The sequence below is a fragment of the Sciurus carolinensis genome, chromosome 4, assembly GCF_902686445.1.
Source record: "Sciurus carolinensis chromosome 4, mSciCar1.2, whole genome shotgun sequence".
NCBI classification, from domain to species: Eukaryota; Metazoa; Chordata; class Mammalia; order Rodentia; family Sciuridae; genus Sciurus; species Sciurus carolinensis.
Genome location: NC_062216.1, coordinates 80,658,618 through 80,685,650, shown reverse-complemented (window position 1 = coordinate 80,685,650; position 27,033 = coordinate 80,658,618). Strand labels below are relative to the sequence as shown.

Genomic DNA, 27,033 nt, shown 5'->3' with positions numbered 1-27,033 from the left:
TCTGTGATGTTATTTTGCAGGAATCCAGAATTATGATCTTCTTCCTCTTTGGTCCTGTGCTTTTTCCACTTTCCCCATCTGAGGAAACAGAGCTGGAGAAAATACTCAGGCCAAGCTTTTGTCTCTACTTGGCCAGAGAGGAAGGAAAGCAGGAGTGGAAAGGTGGCTGTGGGTAAGCTCTTGTGGTCACTGAAATCTAGAGATCATTTGGAATAAGCTAACCTCTTAAAATTACTTGAATACTTCAGATAAAGAGCTTGTTTGATAATGGGCTGGATCAGGAAGACTTGTTGTACCTGCTATACAAATGTTAGTGCTTTAATGAATGTTTTTGCTTCTTTTATTCAAGGGCCTTAGAATCCTTCAGGATGAAAGGCCCTGGGAGGCTGAAAGGAATTAATGACAGGTTTTAGGTGTTATTATCTTCCCACAGAGACACCTGCAGTCTAGAGGGCAGAAGGTGAGTTTTCAGCCCGAAGCACCTATGTGAAGTGCAGTTTTTGCTATGCCAGAAAATCTCCCCAGGAGAGACCAACAGCCCCAAGAGAATAGAAGGGCAGGGAGAACGATGACAGTGATAATAATCGGAGCCCGGGTTGAGACTTACCATGTGGCCAAAGGCCTTCTCAGTACTCTTAACTTAATCCTGACAGTCACAGCATGATGTTACATTCCCCCAGTGAGGAAACTGAGATGCAGACAGAGTAAGTAGCTTGCTCAAATTTAAAATGGTACAAGATAGGTTTTTTATTTGTTTGAGTATTTTTGCTGTTGTTTCAGTTTGTGGTACTGGGAATTGAAGCCAGGGATGCTCTATCACTTCTCCTGAGTTATATCCCTAGCCTGGTCTTTTTCTTTTCTTTTTTTTTTTTTTTTTTTTTTTAGTTTCATGGTACTAGGGAATGAACCCAGGGCCTGATACATTCCAGGCAAGTGCTTTACCACAGAGTCACATCCCCAGTTTCTTTTTAATTTTTTTTTTTTTTAATTTTGAGACAGGGTCTCTCTAAATCACCCAGGCTGCCTCAAATTTGCCATCTTCCTGCCTTAGCCTCCAGAGTTGCTGGGATTACAGGTGCACATCACCACACCTGGCACAAAACAGGTTTGCAATATGAGTAGAAGGATTTCAGAAATTAAGCATTTGACACAGAAAAAGAGATAAAGTTACTGAATCCTTCCATTTCATAAAAGACTTGATCAACTCAGGTGTGAACAGAGCCCCCATACTCCTGCCTCTGTCATTCTGGTCTTGTCACTGATGAATCCTATCAGCGTGCCAATCCTGTCCACTGTGCCCAAGAAAATATGTGAAGGTGAAGGGAAGCTCAAGAAAATAAGGGGATGTCTGCTGACTATCTGCTCCTTGAGTCTACCTAAGATACAGCAGTGCCAGGTGAGGTTAGGAGACATTAATAGCTAGAGGTGAAGGAGGGCTGTATTAAACTCTGGACATCAAATTTAAAATGCAGGCAAGTGGGGCTCACTCAGAAGAGCAACCAGAATAATGAATAAAGGTTTGACAAAGTATCTAAAGATATTTGACCTGGAGAACAAAAGACACAGAAGACAGGAGAGCTGTTCTCCTGCATCTGATCTGTTCTCTTGGGAAAAAAGATGAGAAGTGAAGATCCTAGGCCAGGTACGGTAGCACATACCCATAATCCCAGCTACTTGGGAGGCTGAGGCAGGAAGATCCCAAGTTCAAGGCCAACCTCAACAACTTAGCAAGGCCTTAAGCAACTTAGTGAGACCTTGTCTCAAAAAATAAAAATAAAAAATAAAAAGGGCTGGGGATATGGCTCAGTGGTTAAGCACCCCTGGGTTCAACCCCCAGTAAAAAAAAAAAAGAGAGAAAGTGGGGACTGAAGGTCCCAAGGAGTAGAATTCTCACAAACACAAAAATGTTAATTGCAGTGAATGCTCAGAGCTGTCCAAAGACAAATGGACCACCTAGTCTCCTTAAAAATATTTAAGTACAAGCTATAAGATCCCTGGCTTCCTTGTTAGTTACACATCCTTTTACTCTCAAATAGTCCCAGTTTGGGTCTAAATGACTGAACACTGGAGACAAGGAACACAGCTCCTCAGTTCCCAGAAAACTTGTGTAGGCTTTTACATTTGCATATATAAGATTTTTGGTGACGGTAATCCTTTTAATGGTTTTTAATGACATGGTTTATACTTTTTATCTACTTCTCCATCATTTCTATTGTGGTACTTGAACATATTCCTTCAAAAGTTTGCTCGTTTTCCTCTATCTGTGAGCTCTGTGCCAGCAGCGGAAATGAACCCAGGAATGTTGTGCTGAATGCAAAGGGCAGGAAAGTGCTGTTTGAGTTGGAATTCCACAGCAGGGGCAGCAGGGTGGGAAAGTGACTGCCCTGTCTGAACAGGGTGTTCTTTGGGTCCTGGGGAACATGCTGACGGGATCTGAGTTCAAAACAAAGGGGCAGCAAGAGAAGGAGGGGCAAGAAGGGCCAGGCTGGTGTCCCCGAGTGCCAGATAGGAAACAGCATCTGGGTCAGCTTTGTCCTTTCACATTGCAGCACTGCTCTGTTTTGTTTTTCCTTTCTTCTCCAACCCCCAACAAAATGCATCACATACCCAGTGGCTAAAATAGCAACTTTTAATTACAGTTTATAGGAAGGGAGAAATTAAGAAGGAAAAGCAAGCAAATGAAAGAAACTTGTAAGAGACCTCAGTAAAAGAAAGTCATATGAGATGAACTAAACAGATCCTCATATGTTCTGGAGGCCAAGTTGATGCTGCCTCAATCAGAGGAGTGGAACAGAGCTCTGTCAAGTCACCTTCTAATGGGTGGTTCTTTGCAGAGGAACTTGGGTCCAGTGCAGTGTAAAAGGATGGAGAGCACTCAGCGGGGAGTCCCTTCTCTCCCTGCTCAGACTTGGAACCTTAACTAAATCACTGCACCTTTTTTGGTGAGGGGCGGGGTGAGGACAGGCTGGGGTGGTAACGGGATTGAACTCAGGGGCACTTGACCTCTGAGCCACATCCCCAGTCCTATTTTGTATTTTATTTAGAGACAGGGTCTCACTGAGGTGCTTAGTGCCTCACTTTTGCAGAGGCCGGCTTTGAACTCGCAATCCTCCTGCCTCAGCCTCCAGGACCATTGAGATTACCTTGCCCAGCCTCACTACACCTTTGAGCCTCAGGGTCCACATGTGCTCACATGAAGCCTTTAGGGTAGATGTTTCCAAGGCCCAGAGTAAGCACTCTGGAGTCTAATGATTCTGTGATTTAAACTTAAAAGAACTTGTAATTGCCCTGGTAGATTAAAACCTTCCTCCAGGGAAAGCAATGGAAGGATGAGAGTGCAGGCAGAGAACTGGTCCATGAGCTTCTTGAAGTGTTTATAAAAGGAACAGAGGTAATGAGAAACAGTAATGGGAAAGGCCCTTGACCTTTCCAGGTGTTCAATTACCTCTTTCTTATAATTTCCAATGGGAGAGGCAAAAGCAATCTCAGATGGCCCCTCTCTTCATGAAACTTGTCCCCCAAATGAGATTTTGGGTGTAACGATGACAGCCAATTGTATCCCTTCCCGCAACAGACCTGAGGAGGTCCAGATAAGAGAACTCTGGCATCAGCTGCTGACTTTGTCACTAGCCAGTTCAGGCTTAAAGCTCCATGGTGCCAGCTGTACCATGGGTCACCCATATTATAAGTAAAAGCAAAGTATCTGGAGGAAGGAGTTTGACAAAATGTGGAAAGGATAGGGAAGGTACCTGTGTAGAAATATTCTCGGAAGACCCAGAAAGTATGAGGAAGCCAGAGGAGTTGGGGGCTGGTTAAATGCATACAGGGAAATTGTTCTGGGCTCCTCGACAGCACTCGACTCACAGAGAGTTGCTGCCTCAGTGCCTGCCAGTAGTCCCAGGGGGCTCTGGGTAAAACTGGCTAGTGCAAACCCAGGACTGAGGAATGAGGGGAATGTTTGTGCACGTCTCCTTCAGTTCTGAAGGACAGCCAGGTTTAATTTGTGCTGCCTGGGGACAACTGAAGCACAGCAGACCTGTGCATTGGAAAACTAGGGTCACCAAGTGGGCTCATCTCCTAACGTACACTGGAATCCGTACAGCTAACCCTTCTGGAAGCCAGAGAAGTATATGAGGCTTCAAATGTAACTGACTGTCATCTCTGAGCCACAAAGCCACCAATAAAGACCCATGCCTTGGGTAAGTGACATCATAAAGCACCTCACCCATATGTCACACTTTACAGTGTGCATAGTTTTTATGTGTGCAACTCATTGGATGCTCATGACAACCCCACGAACCAAGCTCCCCTGTTTTAAAATTCAGAAACTAGAAACTCAAACAATCTCATGACATATTCAAACTCCCATGACTAGGAAGGGTCAGAGCAGGGACACTGGTGTCTAAATATATGAAAGGTAGTACTTCAAAAGAGAACAAAAGGTGGCATCTCCAATCCTCTTTGCTTTCTGGAATTACTTTAATTCATGCTACAGTTGATGTAAGCCCCCAAGGAGAGAGCTGTGCACAAATATACATTCCTTTGTAAGAGGCTCCAAATCCCTGCCAAATACTTAAACTGTCCCTACTCCCTCCCCGTGTACACTACCACAACTCCCAGGATCACAGAACCATATTGGATGGAAAAGCTAATAAGAATCTTAGCTTCCCTCAGGCACCAATTAGTACTTAATATATTGAACACCCACACAGTCCTCACTGAGGCCTGCAGGGCTTTATGGCCACAGACAAAATGCTATCTTTATTCTCAAGGAATTTACAGTCTTAAGAGGAAGAAGATGCATCTCCAGTTACACAAGGCATAAAATGTTTCGCAAAATGCCAGAGCATGAAATCTAAACACAGGGAGAAATTGGCAAGGTTGGCCATACTTCTATGTCTAGTGCTAAATACTTGAACAAGCGCATTGGCCTTGCTTACTGTCTCTAGTAAATAAAAACATACTCGCATGTTTTTAAATGCATGCTTTAATTTCACAAGATCTGCATGTGAAACAACTAACATTCTGGACAATTCCTTTTCACCTTTAAAATTCCTTTTATAAAAATCATTGATTACTAATAATAATAACTTCCATTGACTAAATGTTTATTCTGTGCCTGGTACTTTTAAATGCTTTATATTTGTTATCTCATTTAATTCTCTCCAAGACTCTGTGAAGTAGTATTTATTATCTCCACACTTCAGATTGGAAAAAAAAAAAACTGATAAAACTGAGAACTTAAGGAGCTATTGAATACACTTGCCCTAAGTCATAAAGCTTATAAGTGGAAGAAGCAGGATTTAAATCAAGATCTATCCAAATCTGAAGCTCTTAAGAAGTTTGTATTTCCTCATTTTAACTTTATGACATTCTTCAAAAGTACACAGGGAAGGTTTTATTGACTCCATTTAAGTATCATCCAATGGTTCAATGACTTACTTAACATGTTTAGCACTAATCCTACAATTTCTATCTACTTCCAGTTCATCCCAGCATCTTTCTATGATACAAGCAACTACTTGCATCAAGAGTAAAGCCAGAATATTATAATTAGCCATGAGACAGAAGTATGAACAGGAGTACAATTCATGCATTTTTTTAAATTATTCTTTGCTACATGGGCAGTATCACATCCAAATGTTAAAGATTTTACCCTTTACCCAATAGGGAATGCAACTGGGTTGGAATCTTCAAAGCCAAGCTGAAAATGATGAACATTTGAGAGAACTCCTGCCCTGAATTCCTCAAAGCCCAGAGGTAGTTGGATTCTGAGCAAGACTCCCTTGAGAACTTATCCATTTTAAAATAGCAGTCATATCTGGATCCCTGATGACTCAGACAACTCTAAACTCCATTGAAATTCTTCTCCACAAATCCTGTCTGCTCTCCGTTCACCTCCATGGAGATTCACCACTCTGAAACCCTGCCATATTTGTTAATCACCATGAGGAGTTGGCAAATGTATATCTAGGCCATGGTACTCCTGCTTGCATAAAAATCCCCATAAGAACTTCACCCTGTCACATCTTATCAGAAAGCCATGTATTACCATCAATAAGAGCCCATCATCATTTCTCTTCAATAAAATATTAATAGAACCAACTTATTGCATTTTGGATATTGCAAGAGACAATAAGCAAGTAAGTTCACAGCATGGTATCTGATACATTGTAAACAGTCTTAAATATTAGCTAACCAACATTTAGTAGGAGGAGGAAGAAGAGGAGGAGGAGAAAAAGAAGGAGGAGGAGGAAGAAGGAGTTTAATTATACTCTATATAATTAAGGAGGGCATGACTAACCAGAATACTCAATTGGATTTTTTTAAAGTCTGAATTGTACCCTTTCTCAGCCTAAAAATAATTTAAGAAAGAAACAAGAAGGGGAAATATTCATATAGACAATTTAGATCTTATAAGCAGCTGTCCATAATTTCTAAATAGGTCAGGGAAAGTAGACAAGAGTGACAACCTTCTATCTTTATGTATCTGAGGAAGGAAGGGTTTATATGAGGAAGTCATGTTTTTCAGACCTTTGCTCCTTTACATATTGTCTCTACATGTTCAACTTTTCTATGTTAATTTTTTAAAAATAAAAGCAATAAGATTCAGAAAGGACAAACTAAAAACTGTAAAACTCATAAAGGACATGCTTTCCTGAAGGTATATGTATGAGATGGGTATGAAATGTAAGTTGAAGTATTTCCATTTCAAACACTGTATTAGTTTCCTGAGGTTGCTATACCAAATTGCCACAAACTTAGTGGCTTAAAACAACAGAAACGTATTCAAAAAAAGAAAAAAGAAAGAAAGAAACTCATTCTCTCAGAGTTTTGGAGGCCAAAAGTCTGCAATTGGTTTTACCAAAATCAAAGTGTCCACAGGACTGCATTCCTTCTGGAGGCTCAAGAGAGGACCTTCCTTGCCTCTTCCAACTTCTGGTGAATTAATTCCCTGATGGGATTAATTGAGTGGTAATAGAAGGCAGGTAGGGTGTGACTGGAGGAGGTGGGCACTGGGGGTGTGCCTTTGGGGTATATATTTTGTATCTGGTGAGTGGAGACCTCTCTCTTTCTCTCTCTCTCTCTCTCTCTCTCTCTCTCTCTCTCTCTCTGCCTCCTGATCACTCTGCTACACTCTTCTACGGTGATGTTCTGCCTTACCTCAAGCCCCAAGGCATGGAGCTATCTGTCTATGGACTGAGACCTCTGAAATCGTGAGCCCCCATATAAACTTTTCCTTCCCTAAAATTGTTCTGGTCAGATATTTTAGTCACAGCAGCAAAAAAGTTGACTAAAACAGACTGTGATGGTGTTCCCAGAGATGATGGGCATGTGGGTCAGCAAACTGATGGGGGAAGATCTGTCCTGAATGTGGGTGGCAACATCCAAAAGACTGGGAGCCCAAATGGAACAAAAAGTGATGGAAGCCCACCAGTGCAGGCGAGCTCAATTCTTCTTGAGTAGGGCACTTCGGCTGCTACTATCACCCATGGACACGAGAATCCAGCTTCTTCAGCCTAGGAATAGGGACTCACACCAGCAGTTCTCCAGAGAGCTTCCTGGTCTTTGACCTCAAACTGGGGTTGCATCATTGGTCCCTCTTATTCTGAGGCTTTCAGATTCCTGGGCTTAGTAGCTATTGGCTTCTCCAGCTCTTCAGCCTGCAGACTGCTATTGTGGGACTATCCAACCCCTGTTCATGTAAGCCAATCTAATAAACCCCCTTAATAATTATGTGTGTTTGTGTGTGTGCATGTGCACTCTACTGGTTCTGTTCCTCTAGAGAACCCTGACACATATTTATAGATAAAAGAAATCATGAATCCTCACTGATTCCTCTCGTTCCAATTCATCCCATAGGATTCCTTCTTGCCTTCCTCTGTTCCAATATTTTGATGGAATGAGAACTTTCTGTAATGAGAACTTGTTCCCAACAGCATTAACAAACACATTTCCTCATTTGCCCAATCCCAGATACATTTAGGATAGTTTCACAATTGCTTCACGCATCATCATAGCTACTACTGGAATGTCCCCCCAAGGCTCATGTGTTGAAGGTTTGGTCCCCAAAGCAACAATGTTCAGAAGTGGGGCTTTTGGAAAATGATTGGCTCATGAGGATGCTAACCTCATCAGTGAATTAATCCACTGATGAATCAATAATCTGAATAGACTACTGGGAGGTGGTAGAAACTATAGGAGGTGGAATCTAGTTGGAGGGAGAGAGTCCTTGGGGGCATGCCCTTGGGAACTGTATCTGTTTCTGACCCCTTCCTCTCTTTATGATTCTTTGCTGCTGCTAGTTGAACAGCTTTCCTCCATCATGCCCTTCTACCATGATGTTCTGCTCAGACACAAAGCAATGAAGCAGCAGGTTGACCCTGGACTGAAATTTTTAAGTTGTGGGTAAAAATAAATCTTTCCTCCTTTTAAGTTTTTATTTCCTCAAGTATTTATCACAGTGACAAAAAGCTAAATAATACACACATCTACTACAAGATGAATAAGCTATATATGTTAAAAAGAGTTTAGGAGTTGGTTGTAACTCCCCTCTTCAACCTCACTTAAAACTGACTGTGGATAGTTGAACATTGTGTTCCTGAGTTCCTTGGATTTGTTCTTTCTTTTGCTCATCCCCCTTTGGTGTGGTTATAGTACTCATGTGAAATACAATTGAATTCATTTGTTTCAGTTTGTTTACAGTTTTAGGTTTTTCTTTCCCTTCCCATCTTGTTTTAATTTTATTTTTGAATATGTAAAACACCAGCATGCTTCTAAAAGTCAAAACTATACAAAAAAAATCTTAGAGAAATGTCACTCCCTCCAGAATTATTTCCATTCCCTCCCTGCAGTAAATAATCAACTCCATTATTTCTGGCCTATCCTTCCTGTGTTTCTTTGGGTAACAATAAGCAGATACGTTTTGTTTCCCCTTATTTCTTTCACAGAAGATGGCACACTATATCCTTTGTGGCCTTGGAATTTTTTTATTTAATATTTCCTGGAAATCCTTCCCTATCAATTCATAGAAATATCTCTCTCTCTCTCTCTCTCTCTCTCTCTGTTTTTTTGGTTGTTGGTTGGCATTTTGTTTTGTCACTTGGATATTTAAGGATAGTTTCCAGTGTTTTACAATTTTTTATAATGTAATAAATAATTTCATGCACACCATTTTCATAGTATGGGAGGTATACTTTCAGGATAAATTCCTAAAACTGTGATTTCTGGATCAGGAGATAAATACACATGCAGTTTTGTTAGAGAGTGCCAAATTCTGCACAGGGCTGTGCCATTTTGCATTCCCGAAAAAGTGTGAGAGCAACTGAGCCCCACAGTCTCATCAGCAGAGTGTATTGCCAGGCTGTTTAATTTTGCCAATCGGACAGATAAGTGATTGTAGTTTAAATCTGCATTACACTTATTGTAAATGAAATCAAACAGCTTTTCACATATTTAAGGAATTATCTGTTACTGAATTTTGACCATTTTTTAAGAATGTTTATCTTTTTTTCCTCTGAATTTTTAGAAGTTCTTTATATAATGGAGATATTAGCCTTTTGTCTGTGGTATATTATAAATATCTTCTTCAAGCTTGTAATTTTTAATTTTATTTATGTTGATTTTTTTTCATGCAGAAGGTTGGTTGGGTTTGTTTTTATTTTATGGAGTCAAATTTATCAAATCTTTTCTTATCAAGTACTTGATTTTTAGCTATGGTTAAAAAGTCTTTCTTTACAATTTCTCTTGAAGGAAAATTTACCTATGCTTTCTTTGAGTACTTGTATAATTTCATTTTTAAGTTCAACTCTCTGGTCTATTTGGAGTTTTGTATCTGATATGAAAAAAAATGAACACAATTTATATTTTCCCAAATGGCTATTCAGTTTATCCCAATACTGTTTGTTAAAAAGATCACCTGTGCCTCAAGGATTACAGGAATCACCTTCATCTTATATTGGAGGGTCATAGACAGCGTGTTTATTTCTTCTATTCCGTTGGTCTGTCTAGTTATGCTCCAGGGTCACATGGTTTTAATCCTGCAGGCTTTGTAGTATATCAGTGAGGGCTGGTCCTACCACAGAGCTCTTCCATTTTGGTGTTTTCCTAGTTAATTTAATGCATCTTTCCCCCCAAATTAACTTAAATATCAACTCATCAGAGTCTTTAAAAAATGCTGTTTGGAGTTGGGCACGGTGGCATACACCTATAATCCTAGTGGCTCAGGAGGCTGAAGCAGGAGAATCGCAGGTTCAAAGCCAACCTCAACAATTTAGTGGGGCCCTAAGCAACTTAGTGAGACCCTGTCTCAAAATAAAAACTAAAAAGGGCTGGGATGTGACTCAGTGGTTAAATCTCCCTGAGTTAATTTCCTAGTACCAAAAAAAAAAAGTTCTTTGGTATTGGGATTACATTAAATTTCATAAATGAACTTAGGAAGAACTGACATCTTGATAAAGTTGAGATATGCCAAGAATAAGGCCCATTATCCTGTTTATTCAAGTTACCAACACTAAATCTGATGTTCTCAGGCATTTACGTAGGTATCTTAGGTAATTTAATAAATAAACAATACTTATTAAGCAACTATTATCCTCTCCACTCTGTCCAAACACCATAGAAGTAAAGTAGGCCCTGTCCTCAAGCAGCTTAGAATTTCATGGGAAAAACTGAGTAACACACCCAAAGCAATCAAACAGTTCAAGACCCTACTTAAAGAGGCTCCCATTGTACAGCCAACCCAGACATACCATGGGACCTCGGAGGAAAGAGACAGTGATAGTGCTGGGAAAACAGGGTATGGAGACTGGAGTCACATGCCCTGAAGGTTATGTAGGATTTAGATGTGATGGCAAACAGGAGGAAGGAATCAAAATTGGGAGTTTGGGGGCACCTAGTGAAGGCTCAGAGGTGAACTGAACATGAAACGTTTCACAGGGCAAAAGGCTCCCATTCATATTCTCAGCTGGAACAGTAGGGAAATCAAAAACCCTCCCTTGGCGCCTCCAAAAGTTATGCACTCAATAAAATTATGCTAGAGAATGTCTCCTATGTTCCCATATCCAAATCCTTTAGAATGGCAATTTCTATACATCATTACCTTTACAAGGAATGATCTAGAGTCCCCGCTATTTAACAGAGTAGCTACTAGCCACATGTGGCCACTGAGTCCTTATGATATGGATGGTGTGACTGAGGAACTGAATTTCTAATTTTAACTCAAATTCATTTAAATTTAGATTTTAAAACAGAAGTAGTGTATTTCTCCATTGAATCCAACTTTATTGTTTTGGGAGGGCTTGATTCTACTTTAACCATAGCCTTGTATAAAATTTCATTGTTGTATTGCAGTGTGTGTGTCCATTTTACTTTTTTTAATGTGACTACAAGAAAACTAAATGGTATATGTGGTTCACATTGTAGTTCTCTTTGAAAGCACTAGTCTTTCAATTCAGTGTGTCCTTACAATTCAGTGTGGCCTACATGACATCACCTGATTAAGTCCTGGGTGACTTCTGCACAGAGAAGTACTGATCTAGAGATTTCAGAAGACCTTCAAAGACCTTTGATAGGTACCCAGTGTGCCTCCCACATCCTGGTCCTTCTGGGGGGCGGGGCAGCAGGGAGGCCCCTGCCTGCCACTGTGACATCACAGAGTAAACCATAGGTCACACAGCCCCTCCCAAGCTAGTGCCCCACCTTCAGCACATCCTTTCCATGCTCTCCAGACCACCACACACCATCTCACCCCTCTGCTGGCAAGAGGGGATCTGATTCATCCTCTCACTCAAAACTCATTCTACCAAACTGATTAAGACCCAGCAGAAGAGAAATCGAAACTTCTCTGCCTCCGAACTTCAACAGTGAATGAGCAGTCCCTCTCAACTGATTCAAAATGTTTGTCTCACCCAGGAGGTAGGTACATTGCTTTCTGAAATCTCACAAATTGATGCGCAGTACCCTTAATGTTGGATTTGTAATACAGTGTATACCAATCCATTAATTTATTTCACAATATTCCAAGTAGAAGCTTACAAACATTGTAGAATTACAAAAATTAGAATGAAAATTTGCTACTCAAACTAATTCTATTGATAAGCCTTGTATATTCATACCTTGGATTCTTGGTTTTCCATCTCCTTCTGTTGAAACTTCCATTTATTCTTCCTTTGCCTCTTCATCTTCCTCCTCTGTGTTCCCAGGGGTTCCTTAGTTCTTAGCTATAGCTTTTTCCCACTTCCATCTGTATGATTCCTAGTGCCAAAATCTTGGTCCCTAGTGATGGCCTAGTGGTGGTGGTAACAATGAAGATGTGTCTCACCCTAAGAAATTGAAAGAGCAAACATCAAGTTCTATGCCAGAGAATGGTGAGGATCCCCAAGCCAGTTGGGATCTGGAACTGGGAAGAGAAGCATAGGCTGGGAAGGGATTTCTAGGCTGGAATCTGGGAAAGAGTAGTCAAGCATCCTTCCAGGTCTAGGAAGACCCTCACAACAGACAAATCTTGCCCTGCTCAGGGTTGGAGCCACATATGGAAATGACTAACTTCCCTTCAAACTTGGGATGGCCAACTTTCAGCTCAAAGGGTTACTAAAAAAACAAATGGTGTTCATTCTTTAACATCTGGCCTTTCTCAGGAGAGAAAGCCAAGGAACTAAAACACACACAGGAAACTATGTATTGTACTAGAAATTCTAGTGCTCAGAAAGAAAGGATAACCTAACTAGGAGTCACTTCTGGGTCTCTGGAACTGTGGGCTTAGGCAGCTTCCCAAATTCAGAAGGAGCCCATAATGAATAAACCATAAATAGGAGTACCCTCAAGTAAATGTGAAAATGATGGCCAGTAATGGTTTAGATTTTATTGCTTTTTATCATTGGTTTTCTAGGAGAGACGAAGGGAATAAGGGAGAGTCTGTTTGCTAACATACACCTGAAAAGTGTATAGTATAGTACACTTAATCCGCAGCCTCTTTCTGTAGGAGTTCCCACAATCTGGCCTGCAATCTGTCAATTTTGTCAAAGGTGACTAAGCTGGTGATGAGTCAGGTGTCGTGTTAAGAGATTTTGAATACTGACTCCACCATTTATTAGCTTTGTGGCCTTGAGCAAGTCAAATGCTCTAAATCTGAGCCCTCCCTCGCTTGTAACATGGAGGTGACGCCTCTCTTTGAGGCCGGGTGTGAAGATCGAAGATGTTCGCTGCGAAGACTCTAGGTGCCAACTAACTTCCGCTCCATTTCCCTCTACCTCTTTCGATCTTCAGAGCAGAACCGTGGAGGACAATCCTTCCCACTCCTCTATGCCTGGGGCTTGGGGGTAGGGCCACCTAACTGGGCCAAAATCATTGCTCCAGTCGTGAAGGTCGGGGGTCGGGTTGAGGGGAGTGGTGACTAGAACTCAGATCTGCTGAGGGGCCGTGGTCACCAAGTCTCGCCTCTTGGATCTACCAAATGAGGCAAAACGGGCAGGGGACCTGCACCTTCAGGGGCGAGGAAGCTAAGGGTCGGGGAAATGCCCGACTGTGGGTCCGCGGCCACCAGGTAGACCCTCGCTCCTGGCCCACGAACCCGGGTGTGAGGACTTATCTCAGGACCCGGCTCTTCCCTCCCTCCAGGAGCCCGCAGCCGGCCGGTTCCCGCCCTGGGGGCCTCTAGGCTCAGTTCCCAACCTAGGCGGACAGGAGGAGGAAACCGCGCTCCCCGCACCCCGCGGCCTGGGAGCCCAACGGTCGGACGCCGCGAGGGCGGGGCCTCACCGAACAATTCAAAACTCCTCGGGGCGCGTCGCCGGGCAACGTGGGCCCGCTGCTAGGCAACCCGGGCGTCGCACGTAGTGAACGCCGGGAGGGGCGCGAGGGCTCGGGGTGGGCCAGGGGAACTGGCTGGGATGAGGCTGAGCTCCAGGACCGCGACAGGCGGGGCAGGGAGCGGGGAGAGAACAGGAAAGGGCGGGACGAGGGGGCGCACGCGGAAATGGAAACGGGGCCGCCCAGCTCTGCCTGTGGGCAGCCGCACCCTCAGCACCCCTCTTGCTCATCCCCGCCCCGCGGTCCCCAAGAGTCCCCAGACGGCCCTGCTGGCGCCGTCACCCGCGCGTGAGCGATTGCCCCACAGGATGTGCAGATGTGGCTGCCCTTCTGATTCACTCCAGCTGCTGGGGTATGGAAGAAAGGCGGCTTCCTCTCCTGGAAATGACTGCATTAGCAAAAGCCCTCAAACAATTCCATTAAAAAGCGGAAAGGGAAAGGCCAGAGAGGCCCGCAATGCTTTCCTTCGGTCCTCCACACTGAACATAAGTGGAAGTGTTCCCAGCACTGGGCACCCTCATTAGGAAGTCGAGGATCACTTATTGTTTGAACACTTGGGGTTCTGTGGGCCTTTACACAAGGGTACCATTGAGAATAATTAGTCTGAAGTTGAAAAGTATCAAAGTTGAATCTTGTATTAAACATTTGGAACACTCAACCAGGGCATTTTGATGATCACCCTTCCCTTCCCCTCTGAAGGGCAGGTGTCAAAGTATCCTGTGTGAAGACCTTCCTTAATTTCATCAGTGAAGGAGTCAAAAGTCCCATACTGAAGTAAAAATTATAATTAAAGCAGCAAAATCTCAGAACGTTCTAGATGGATCATCCAAAAAGGTCTAATCAGTAGGGAATCACCCAGCGTGGAAAAGGACATAACATTTCCAATCTGTCACTGACTTTTTTTGGTCCCTGACTTGAGCACTCTGTTTGTCCCCTAATCTCTGTGAACTAAAGATAATACTGGTTCATGAGATCATTGCTGTTTTCTGAGCTCTGCTCATAGAAAAGCAGGAATGTTCCCACAGGTGGGAGGAAATGTATTGGCAGAAGATCTATTTGATGAAACTTTTGGCACATCTGTGTAGAAAGGCTTAGGGTGTGTCTGTGGACCTATGGACCATTTTTAGTTTCCCCTTAACTCTTATGCATGTCAATCAGAAAAATCCTGTCTGCTTTAGCAACTGAAGGCTATCTGGACCCACTTCTTTATTCACCCATAGGCTTCCTAATTGTTTATAATGTAATAAGCCTCATTCATTTATTCAAGGGTGTTAAAGCAGTGCTAGGCTCTGCAGAACAACAATGAATAAAACATGACTGCTACTGTATCAAGCAATTTTAAAGTCAAATGAGGGTAATAGACAAACCATGTGATAATTTACATGAGAGTCCTGCACATCAGAACATGCAGGAGCAAAGAACAAGGTCATGTCCATCAGAGCCAGTGACTGCAGAACCTCTTAAATTCCACTCCAAAATTCCACTTTTGTCTATTTAATAACAGAAAGGAGTCCATGGGGCATGGGTCAGAAATCTGGCTTCTGGGAGAGGGACAGAGAAACCACAACCAGGAAAGGCAAACAAGACACCACTATGGATAAGTGGAATAATCAGGATAAGACTGGATCCCTTAGCCTCTGCTTGGGTATTAAGAGAAGTAGTGTAGTACACAACATGCTCTGGCTCAGCACTTTTACCCATTTTATTCACCTCTATTCTACAGCACATTCACAAAACAAATTGAATTTCTGCCCACGACTTATGTATATGTGTGCCAAGACCTTCACTTCTCTTTATGTCTAATTAATGTGGTTTTGTGCAGTGGAGGGAACACTAAGGATCTTAGCAAATGCAGGTTAGCCAGCCCAAGGCTTTGTGATGTCATAAATGGTGAGGTGCATACATGTCCCTGTGGAAGTCATCCTGAAGTGGTAACAGTCCAATACACTAAAGTTAAATACTGTTTTGAAATGTGAAATCTTTGTGTCTGTGCTGAATCATGAGCTTCTGAGCCTAACCTAATTATATTTATGTTACATTGACTAGCAATTACTTTTTCTGTTCTAAGAAAGGAAATGGAAGAAAAAAATATTAACATGCCCAAATTACAATGAAAGGAAGTAAATAGGATGCGAGGCTCTGATTTGTCTGGCCAGGCAGAGAAACTTCACGTTTTGTCAAAAAGAGGAAATTGATGCTCGGGTCCATGGTTCTTGGGGAGAGGGAAGCCAAGACTGGTCACATCCAAGAGTCAGCCAGCCAAGCAACCATACAAAAGGCTCAACATCAGAAGGGGTGGATCCAGGCTTTGTGGAAGCCTAAAATAATATCATTTTAGAGGCCCTGTTTAAGAAAAATAATACAAAATTACAAGTTTGAATTAGGTAACAGAGTCTTGGAAGCAGCCCAAGTAAGTGGGGGACCACAGAGCTGAAGTTTCATTAGCTTCAGTCTGAATCCACTCTGGGCCTCCTCATGTAATACACTTAAGATTCTGCCACTCCCATCCCCTTTTCCCTGGAGAAGACAAACTTTAGGCTATTAAGGCATAGGGGGTGCGGTTTATGAGCAGAAGCAATAAAAACTGAAGACATAAGGCTGTGCCAAACAGTGACTCAAGCTGGATATGAGAAGTGTCTGCAAGTATTTGAAGGGTGTAAGCACAGAAAGAGGAAAAGAATTGTTCACTGTTCTGGGGTGGAGAGAGAATGAGGATACAATTAAGTTGAGAAAAATGTGCACAAAACTCATCAGGAAACATTGGCTAGTTGTATGTTCTGATACCATGGGGTTGTATTTCCCATGGAACCTATTTGAGGATCTATTGAGTCACTGAAAACCAGAACTGACCACAATAAAATGTGCTATAGGAAATAATCATAAAAAGAGGTTCTCCAGGGTATGACTGGATGCCCCCCAAAGTTCACCCCGAGTCCTGAATTCCATCGGGCTGACTCATGGCATTCTGTAGATTAGTATTCTATTCGGGGAGGAGGCCAAATGAAGAACACGGTCCTACGGGGAGGAGCAGCCACCTCCACCCACATTTTTGCTGACTGGTTGGGGAAGCTCTGGACATAAGAGGGAAAATGTGAGGGGATAGCGCCACCCAGCGTTGTGAGGAGGCCATGTTGCCAGGAAAGCAGCAGCCCATTCAACTGCAAAATGTTACCACAAATTCCCGTCCCCTTTCCCCAAAGGCAAGCAAGTTCCGTCACAAGAAGTAAAGGACTGTTTGCGTGATAACAAAAAACATGGCTGGACATAAGCACATTTGTATCAAATTTCTTGCTAACTTCAATCTGGGAAGAAGAGAGAATATATCGGATGATGAAAACAGGATCCAAAAAGACTTATTAGCCTAGAACATGGACAAATTCCAACACTCAAAGTTAATTTAAACTTAACTTGTCTTTGATTCTGCACAAAGACAAATATAGAATGGGAAAAACAAAACTTAGTGGCTAATCCAGAAGAGATGGGGAAGGGCAGCACAAGACACAGAGTTTTGTTAAATACATGCCCAAAATGAGTCAAACAGTTGTCAGAGAGGAACATTTTAAAGAATAAGAAACTTTTTAAACTAATCTTGATAAAAGGCATTTCCACAGGTAAAAGGAGACAGAGGCTTCCTGGCTTAAAGAAGAACACTACCAAAAGCATAGAGGAAGAAAGTCTAAGTGATTAGGGAATCATAAGCAGTTGTAGAATGTCACCCTGCTAATCTATACAATTTTTTTTTTTTTTTTTTTTTTTTTTTTTTTTTTGGTACTGGGGACTGAACCCAGGGGCGCTTAACCACTGAGCCACATCTCTGGCCCTTTTTTAAATTTCGAGACAGGTCTTACTAAGTTGCTTAGGGCCCCCTGAGTTGTTGAGGCTGGCCTCAGACTTATAATTCTCCTGCCTCAGCCCCCAGACCAGGGATTACAGGCATGCACCACCACACCCAGCTAATCTGTACAATTTTGAGGAAAAAAAGGAACAACTTGTATTTCCAGGTAACTGGTGACAAGAAGATAAATGAAATCTTACTGATTTGTCTAATTACCTTTTTAAAGTTTTAGAAACTCTTTTTTTTAATTCCTTTGCCTAAAAGTTGGGAGAGAAGTAATACATAACCATAGCATTACTGGCCCCAGAGTTATTTGTCTCCAATCTTACTCTATCTGCATCCTTACTGCCATTATGACCTAACACACTCTTCCTTTCTCTGAGGGTTCCATGTGGATGCAGGTACTTAATCCTTACTAATGACACTACCTAAAACATAGAGACCACCATGGAAGAAAGCTATTCCATGTCCATATCTCCCTGAGGACGTTGCAGAGAATAGAGCTTCTTCAAAGCTTTCCTAGAACGGAAAGCTCCACTGGAACAGGGGGAATAACAGTGGCCCTGTCATATTTTCTGTGACTTCCATAAAATCAAGCCCCAGTCCAGTCACACCAGATAGTTAGGGAATGGCAGGTAGATGAAAACTAAATCATTTACTTAAAATAAATAAGTTCCCTCTACAAACACAGATCCTTTCCTCTTTGTGGTTAATCCCAGGTCCCCATTGGCAAGCTATCTGGCGTAATCACCAGAACAGCTGGACTGTGACTACACTGTCAATTATTAAATGCCCATGTTCACTGTAAGTCAGCATTTAATCAAGAGACACTCCAAAACCTATGGGGGGCGGGGGGCAGTGGGAAGGCAGTTTTCATTCTTGGAACACTAAATCAAAGGGCCTCACAACCCAGATGGCATCCTTCCGTCCATCCAGACTGGCTGCAAGACACTGAACATGGCCAAGGTAACCATCTTCCCTTTATTGTTCAGGAGAGACATTTCACAGCTGTGTTGCACCTGGTTCTTTTAAAAAGTGTGCCAGTTTCATCTGTTTGTTCTCCTTCCTAGCCTGTGCTAATGCTGTTTTTCTGTTAATATTTGTTGATAGAAGAATCGCTGACATCCCCACCTACGTACTTCCTAGTGATCTAAGCCTGAGTGTCAGAGAAGCCACTCTATCTCTTGGCACGGGCTGTGTCAGCCTATGGAAAGATGTAGCTTTTCTTATGGCAGTATTTCTCCAGGATCGCTTTAAGAAACTCACTGCAAAACGAGATTTGCTCTTTCAAGAGGTATCTGGATCCTAGAGAGAAAAGGTATGTGACACAGGGCGTGGTAGCATATTGAAGAGAATTCTTGAGAAGCCTCAAGTGAGACGATCACCCGATTATCAAGCATCAAAAATCGCATTAGCAGCTTACTTTCCAAAGCTGTTTTATCTCATTTTGTATTTTGGTTTTTATATACATGTCCACCTTATGTATTTTTTACTGCCATAAATAATATTGCTTTGTCTGTGGTGTATGCTGCTTCTTGAATGGAGCTCCCTGAGTCTATCGATGGGCACTTGTTCTGGAAGGAGCCTCCTTGAGCTAATTCAAGCTCTTCTTCATCTTTTGTCAAATCACCTTTTAACTTGGTTGTCACCTTAGTGTCACAAGGTAGGTACACATCTATTCTTATTTCTAAATAACCTGGAGAATAATTTACAAATGTGTGTAACTCAAAATGGATTGAGGGTAGAGTTAAAAATCGGATGTGGTAGTAGACAAATTTCCAAACCAAATAAGATTGAAAATAACCTCTGAAAACAAACCCTGAGGTCACAGAAGGATCTGTGAAGATATTGTAGCTGGAGGTCCATTTCCTGTTTGAGCAATGGATATAAGAGTAATTAGAAAGGATAACACTCAGTACCAGGACAATGACAAAAGCCAATATGACTTGCAAAACTAAAAAGATGAACCTTGTTTTGTGGGGACAGAGCAACACATGTTCCAGTATCAGCCACATAAGAGCTTTCTTCATTCCAGCTGCTGTGTTTTTGTTGTTGTTGTTGTTGTTGTTGTTGTTGTTGTCCTCAGTCAAGATCACCCAAAGTCTTGTAAGGATTGATGATAATTCTTGGTAGAGTTAATTTGTTGAGTACTTAGGAGGGAAAATCGCATTAGCAGGTTGCTTTCCAAAAGCTGTTTTGTCCTGTTTTGTATTTTGGTTTTATAAATATATCCACCTTACATATATTTTACTGCCATATATAGTACACACTGACCATAGTGTATACTGCGTTAGTCCCTGGGAATTCTGAAGAACAAGCTATTTGATTTTCAAAGTTATCTGTTAAATGTAAAAACTATTAAGCTGGGGGTGAAGAGAGAGGCAGATTTGGGGGCCTGTCCATTTATGGTTTTATTTACATCTCTTCAGCTAAGCAGATTTAGGTCTGATTAATTCTGATATGAAAGATCCCCTGGAAAGCTCAAGATGGTTTACTTTAAGAAGCGTCTGTCGGCAACTAAGCACAGGCTTTCTTCCCGTTCAGTATGTATCGACGTAATAGCCCACGTTGCTGCATAACACAAAGCACAAGAACCGACGTTAATTTTTCTTTCTTAAGTCTAGCTCCAAACCACTACTCAACGAAGTTGACAAGTTTAATGTTGGTCATTTTTTAGGTCACCCTCCTCACAGGCTGGAAATGACAAGGCAAGCAGGGGCTCCAGAGTGGGCCACAGAGTGGTTCTGCCTATCGGGTTTGAAGGAAAAGGAAGCAGGTCCTCATCTCAGAGGAGACTGACATCAGACTCTCCAGCTCCCTTCCCCTTCACTTGTGTTTGTGTGTTACAGATGGAACTCCCGAAGGGCTTCTCTGGCCAACGGACATTCATATCTGCCGCCCTCAGCCTGCTATCACTCAGCCTCTCCACAACATCCCTGCTCAGCAGCTCCTGGTTTGTGGGCACACAGAAGGTGCCTAAGCCCCTGTGCGGAAAAAGTCTGGCAGCCAAATGCTTTGACATGCCAATGTCCCTGGAGGGCGGCGTCCCCAACGCATCAACCCCGGAGGTGGTTCAATACAGCTGGGAGACTGGGGATGACCGGTTCTCCTTCCTTACCTTCCGGAGTGGCATGTGGCTATCCTGTGAGGAAACCATGGAAGAACCAGGTAGCCTCCCCACCCTGGACTTCATTTACTTTATTTTGTATTTTATATTTTATTTTATCTTATTTTATCTGCAGGGGAGCAAGGGATCTTATGAGGCAAGGAAACATTTAGAACAACTTAGAGCTGGGCAGCAGTGAAAAGTACTGCACTTCCCCAAACCCATATGGGCCTCACCCCTGCACCCCACTCCTGCTCTGCACCTTCTACCTGGGTGTTGTCCCTTCTCCATACCCTTTTAATAAGTCCTTCTGGATTTTCACTGCCTCCTCCTTTAGTAGACCTACTGGGTTGTTTTGTGCTTTTTTTTTTTTTTTTTTTTTTTTTTGCTGTTGTCTCATTTTTTGTTTGTTTTGAGTTGGGACTCTCCCTAAGTTGCCCAGGCTGGCCTTGAAATCGGGATCCTCCTGCCTCAGCCTCCCAAATAGCTGGGATTATAGGCATGCACTACCACGACTGGCTCTATTTGTTGGTTTAAAATAGCATTAACCTTAAGAGTTTCATCCTTTCATGTTAAAATTTCCATTCTAATGAGCTAGAATTGCTAATAGAAACAAAACCAGAAGAGAGAAATATTGTAGATAAAGTCCAGGCTCTACCCAACTGTGATCTTATATGAGTAACTGCATTTCCATAAGCCTTGATTTTCTCATTTGTGAAATGAAAGGATCACAGTAGATCATCCCTAAAGCCTCTTCTTCCCCTCTGCCCTCAAGAGTGTTTTCTCATTCGAAGGGATTACTGTTAAAATTTAAAGACTGGGGAAACTACAGCTCGGAGGGTACTGGATAGTGTAGGGACCCTCTGGAGGAGCTTTAGACAGTTTCTCCCAGGTCTTTTGCCACACTGTCAACAGCCCTAGTCAACATATATTCCATAGCTGAGAGGGAATGAAGCTGAGGGATGCCTCTTCCTTCAACTCAGAGTGTTCAAAGGTCACCTTGGGGCCTTTGAAGGTAGTGCCTGATGGTTAGTTACATTTTCCTTATGTCCAGAATCACGTTCAATTTGAGATCTGCTATTTCTCCCAAACTGGGCTAAGGGGGAAAGGAGATGGAAGAGGAATAAAAATGTGTGTGTTTGCATTTATCTTTATTATTTTGCCACTTAGCGCTGCTTCAACCACAGTCCTGGAAACAATTTAAAGCCATTTGGTCCAGTGGTATAGTGGCTGCAAAAGGCATTTGTTAACATCAGGATCATGCACTCTGAGAGGAAATGGGAACGCTAACCTCATCTTCATTATCAGGAGGGAGGAGAGAGAAATTAAGCTTGGATGACTCTTGCCGGTGCCATTCATTCATCCACGCATTCTTTCCTGCTTTCGAAATGTATGCAAGGCACTGTGTTAGAGCAAATGGAGTGCTGGGTGTGGGATGGAAAAGGCTTTCATCCCAATTGTCCAGGGAAGAACCCCCATGAAGTCGTTTCTTGTGTTTCAGGGGAGAGGTGCCGAAGTTTCATTGAACTCACACCACCAGCCGAGAGAGGTGAGAAAGGACTACTGGAATTTGCCACGTTGCAAGGCCCATGTCACCCCACTCTCCGATTTGGAGGGGAGTGGTTGATGGAGAAGTCTTTCCTCCCCCACCTTCCCTTGGGGCTTGTGGCAAGTATGTGTTCGATAAGGAATTTAGTTATCATTGAGTGGGGCCTCTCTGGATCTAAACTACACTGTGATCTTCTGCTTTTCTCTTCTTCTGAGCCCTGCTGGGTACCATGAATTAGTCCCAGAGTTGACTTTCATTCATCTGCAATTCATATGCAGAAATGCAAAATGGGAACAACAGAGGGACAAGTAAAGTTCAAAAACTGAAAACCAGCAACAGCTCTAGCTAGCTCTGGCCAAGAGACCACAATGAAAAACTCAAGTTTTTTTCCTTTATTTCCGCCCCCATTCCTTTTTTTTTTTTTTTTTAAATGAAAAGGAAACAAAGGGAGGAGGGAAGAAAGAAAGGAGAAACAAACTGATTATCCCAAACTTATATAAGGGAAAAAGACAAAACGATAACTAGAAAAGTTATATCCCTATGAGATTTATGGAAATTAAGTGATTTTTTTCCCCACAAATCTCCCTAAAACTGTTACTGTCCATTAAATGTTGGGTGCTACACATAATGGGAACTTTTGGGTGAGAGTAAAGACCTCAAAATGATGTTATTGGTTCCAGCTTTGCCTCCCTCTCCCCTTCTACACTGCCGGGCTTCTAACTTCTGTCGGGCATTCTGTGATCACTGTTGGTTCCATTATTTAACTGTCTGGCTGGGGTTCCTTCTTCCTCTGGTTTCCAACAGAGATCCTCTGGTTATCACTGGGAGCCCAAATCACCTACATTGGACTTGAGTTCATCAGCTTCCTCCTGCTACTGATGGACTTGCTGCTCACGGGGAACCCTGGCTTCGGGCTCAAGCTAAGCGCCTTTGCAGCCATTGCCTCTGTTTTGTCAGGTGAGTGACCCCCACCGTGGAGGTGGGCGACTGTCCTCCATCTGCTTTGAAGCACTAGCTGGAAGGCTTGGGTCTTGGTTTTTAGGGAAGGGAGGAAGAGCTCAAAGACAATATAAAGAGTGGAGTTAAAAGATACTTTATAGGCATCTTTCATTTTAAACTGAAATAACAGTAACACATGAAATTATTGTATATTGAATCATTAGGTTTTCCTTTCTTTCTTTTTTTTTGGTCTGGTAGTGGGGACTGAACCCAGGGTCCTACCACTGAGCTAGCTACACCTACCCCCTTTTATGTTGTATTTTAAGATGGGGTCTGGAGGCTAGCCTCAAACTGACTCGGATCATTGTGTACTTTGCAAAATGATTTGCTTCTAGATTCCTTTATTTGAAAGCTTACTCAATATGAAAAACCTCTGGTTTGGGACTCTTCAGTTGTGACATACATGCAGCTTTTCGAGATTGCTGCATAAAGCGAGAGATCCACATGTAATATGAAGAACAAAGGGTGGGGTGGGAAGAAGTCAAAGGACTCGGTGGCCCTGGGTACAGTACTGACTCAGATTTCCTTCCATACTGCTCACCCTGAAACCTGGGGTGATGATTGCCAAGTTATGCATTCAAGGAGAAGCCCCCGATTGCTGCTCAGTCTCCTGGGAAATGTGATGGCATAATATGGATGCCAAAACACAGGCCACACCTGATTCAAAGTTAGAAGGTGATTCCGAAATCATTTTCCTGTGGATGTCAATGGCAGCCCTTCTCCAAGGGCTCTGCCTTCCTCTTCCCTCTGTAGGCCTTCTGGGGATGGTGGCCCATATGATGTATTCCCAAGTCTTCCAGGCAACTGCCAACGTGGGTCCAGAAGACTGGAGGCCACATTCTTGGAATTATGGCTGGGCCTTCTAGTAAGTGCTTGTCATCTCCCAAAATTTTTTAGCCCCTCCCTGGCTAACCTCACTAGAGTTCTACCCTCAGCTAGATGCTCATTCCATGTCCTCCTACCTTTTCTTCACACCTCATCTCACAAGTCTGCTGGCCAAACATAGGGCTCGATCATCAGAACATCTACTCTTTTACCCGCTTCTGAGGGTGTGCAGAGAACATTCCTCTGGCTGACTTTGTGAGGATGTGGCCTCCTCCTATTTTTCTGGTCACCAGCTGTAGCAATCTCTTCTTCACCTGATACATTTGTTGCCCTTGTGAAATGAGGCTGATTTTGTATCACTTACGGAAATGATGTTATACCTTTCCTTACATTTCATGATTCAAAGTATTAGAGAAACAGGATAAATGACTTTGAAATTTGTATTGAATTCTATCAATTCAATTGGATCAAATCAATTGATTTGATCATTTTTTCCAATGGATCATCAACCAAATTCTCTCCCCTTCCATTCTAAACTCAAGCCAAGAGTAACTTCTTCCCATTTCTCCATTCTTATCTTTACCAAACTGTATTAGAAATAAACTTTCCATCCCACATTCTCTAACTCTTAAATAAAAGGGGGGGCGGGGGTCATTTTAGACTTCCCTTTAAAAGAGAAAGCAGCAACCATGACAAAACAAACACATTCAAGCCAGATGTCACCTTCATTAAAGAGCTCCCTACCTTCTCCCCTGAGCAGCACTCTTCACTCTTTGCAAAGCTGCCAACTTGGACTCACATTAGCTGTCTGGGACAAGTGCTGAATGCATTAATACCACAGAAGAGACAAAGCTGGCTCAAGTTTGCACCCTAACAAAGGAAACCTACCCTTGTCTAGAATGACAGCCTACCCCCTTTTCTCATGTTGCAATATGTGTCCTTTGATTCAGGAGTCCTTAGTCTTCCAGCCACATCATCAGCTTAGTTCACTTCCTCTATCCAGCGTTTCTCACCTTTTGTCTCTCTTCAAGCCATTCTTGGCATCACAGCTGTAGAGCTCAGACTGCAAAACTCCTATCAGCCTGAGTCTACTTCACACCAGCTGTGGCCTGGCTTTAAGCATCACTTGGCCTCATGCAATAACTCCTAACCTTGCAAAACTTCCTGTTTTCTGAGCTTCCCAGAATCATGGGGAAATTCAGAGATTTAACTTTTCAAATTTTCAGGAATGAGTGATATAGTTCCCTGGTGTCTTTTTTTTTTTTTTTTTTTTTTTCTTTCTTTCTTTCTTGAATTCATTCAGCTTCTCTTAATCTCCAGCATTCATAATAAACTACCTTAAGCCAAGGACCACAGCATTTCATAATAAGCTAAGACTCTCTTAGTGCCACATATAATACCTTCAGATTTATAGTAAAATTTTCCTACATGACTCCTGACTGCATAACTCTGTGGACCCTAAGAATACCAAGTTTAAAATAAACAAACAAAGGTGGAAGCGGGATTCCTCCTGGCATCTGAGTGAAGAAAAATCCTTGGCAGGGTGTGTGTGTGTTGGCATAATAGAAGGAAAGGGAAGAAAGGGCATTAGGCCATGTCCACCATATTCAGTTGAACCATAAATCTACGGTATCTCAGAGAGATAAAAGGATAATCGCAGCTTTGGAAAAAAGTTCAAATTACACACACACACACACACACAGACAGGCACAGCAGGTATAAGTGTGTGGCACTGACAACTAATCAATTCAGTGAAAAAAAAAAAAAAATCCAAACTCCTTGTCTGGTTTTAAGTACATGAGTCATTCTCATTAATTATAAAACATTCAATTTGTACCCACCAAAGACACACCAAATTAATTCTTCTTGCTTACAGTTCTTTACATGAATCATGATGGAAGGCAGCATACTCAAGCTCCTGAGTCTCCAGAAGACACCAGCCTAGTTGTATCAATAGGAAGCGATCATGGTATTTTTCTTTCAGGAAAGTCAGATTCTTAACTGTCCCTTTTGTGTGTTTGTCTCTAGCACAGCCTGGGTTTCCTTCACCTGCTGCATGGCATCAGCTGTCACCACTTTCAATACATATACCAGGATGGTCCTGGAGTTCAAATGCAGACATAGTAAGAGCTTCAAAGAAAACCCAAATTGCCTACCCCATCACCACCGGTGCTTCCCTCAGCAGCAGTCATGTACAGCCCACCCCGGAGGACCTCCCACCAGCTACCACCATTACCACAATCAGCCCATCCACTCAATCTCCGAAGGTGCTGACTTCTACTCAGCATTACAAGACCAGAGATTTCAACAAGGGACCAGCCAGGAGCTGGAAGAAGTGGTTGGGTCATCCATAGAAGAGCAGTGCTAGTAGTTAAGTGGGTTTGGAGAGCAGGCTGAGCCCTACCTTACACGTGTTTGTTCATTATCAACATCTGCTTAAGCCTAAGTCTGTCTCTTGAGCATTTTTTTTTAGAGGCTAAGAATAAGAATATCTTACAGTAAACATCCAAAGGGACTCTACAACTACCCACTCTCCACCACTCTGTCCCATGTCCTCCATCATCCATACCTCCTGGCTCAGAATTCCCTTCTCTTTTTTACCAATTGCTTACGTGTCAGATTCTGGACTAAGCAATGGTGATAAAAAGGGCGAGTAAAGTACAGTTCCTGATTTTAAGGGTCTTATAAACTGGCTTATCAGCCTGAAAATTAGAGAAATAGAGGTGAGCAAATTAACAGTAACTTGATTATGGTTCAATTTTCCACTGAAATTTTCCTAGAAGTCAAACTGTAAGATGGAAGCACTACTGAGTGCTTTAATTTGAAGGACCAATGCCCTCCACACTGCTTATTAGTTTCCTACATCCACATAGTAGGTGCCAATAAAGGTATTAAATAATATCTAGAAGC

General features: G+C 42.5%; 1 protein-coding gene and 1 long non-coding RNA gene across 6 annotated transcripts in view; one reads left to right on the top strand and one right to left on the bottom strand.

Annotated features, from left to right (window-relative positions):
- Positions 1–13,897, bottom strand: part of LOC124982533 (uncharacterized) — a 42,372-nt gene extending 28,475 nt beyond the window's left edge. The window contains exons 1-2 of the long non-coding RNA XR_007108306.1: positions 13,759–13,897; positions 12,117–12,323 (exon numbers count right to left, since the gene is read on the bottom strand). This is a non-coding gene — a long non-coding RNA (uncharacterized LOC124982533). The remainder of the gene's footprint in view (positions 1–12,116; positions 12,324–13,758) is intronic.
- Gsg1 (germ cell associated 1) lies at positions 11,733–26,560 on the top strand. Of its 5 annotated transcripts, none has more exons than XM_047549328.1 (6): positions 11,733–11,916; positions 20,494–20,812; positions 22,252–22,299; positions 23,104–23,256; positions 24,052–24,163; positions 26,152–26,560. In XM_047549328.1, the coding sequence occupies exons 1-6, from the start codon at positions 11,869–11,871 to the stop codon at positions 26,489–26,491; spliced, it is 1,020 nt and encodes a 339-aa protein (XP_047405284.1). In that variant the 5' UTR covers positions 11,733–11,868; the 3' UTR covers positions 26,492–26,560. The 5 variants fall into 5 exon arrangements, with proteins under 5 accessions (XP_047405284.1, XP_047405281.1, XP_047405283.1 ...); XM_047549325.1 differs by having other exon boundaries at positions 22,252–22,422; XM_047549326.1 differs by lacking the exon at positions 11,733–11,916 and adding an exon at positions 18,504–18,610 and having other exon boundaries at positions 22,252–22,422.
- The last annotated feature ends 473 nt before the right edge of the window (positions 26,561–27,033 follow it).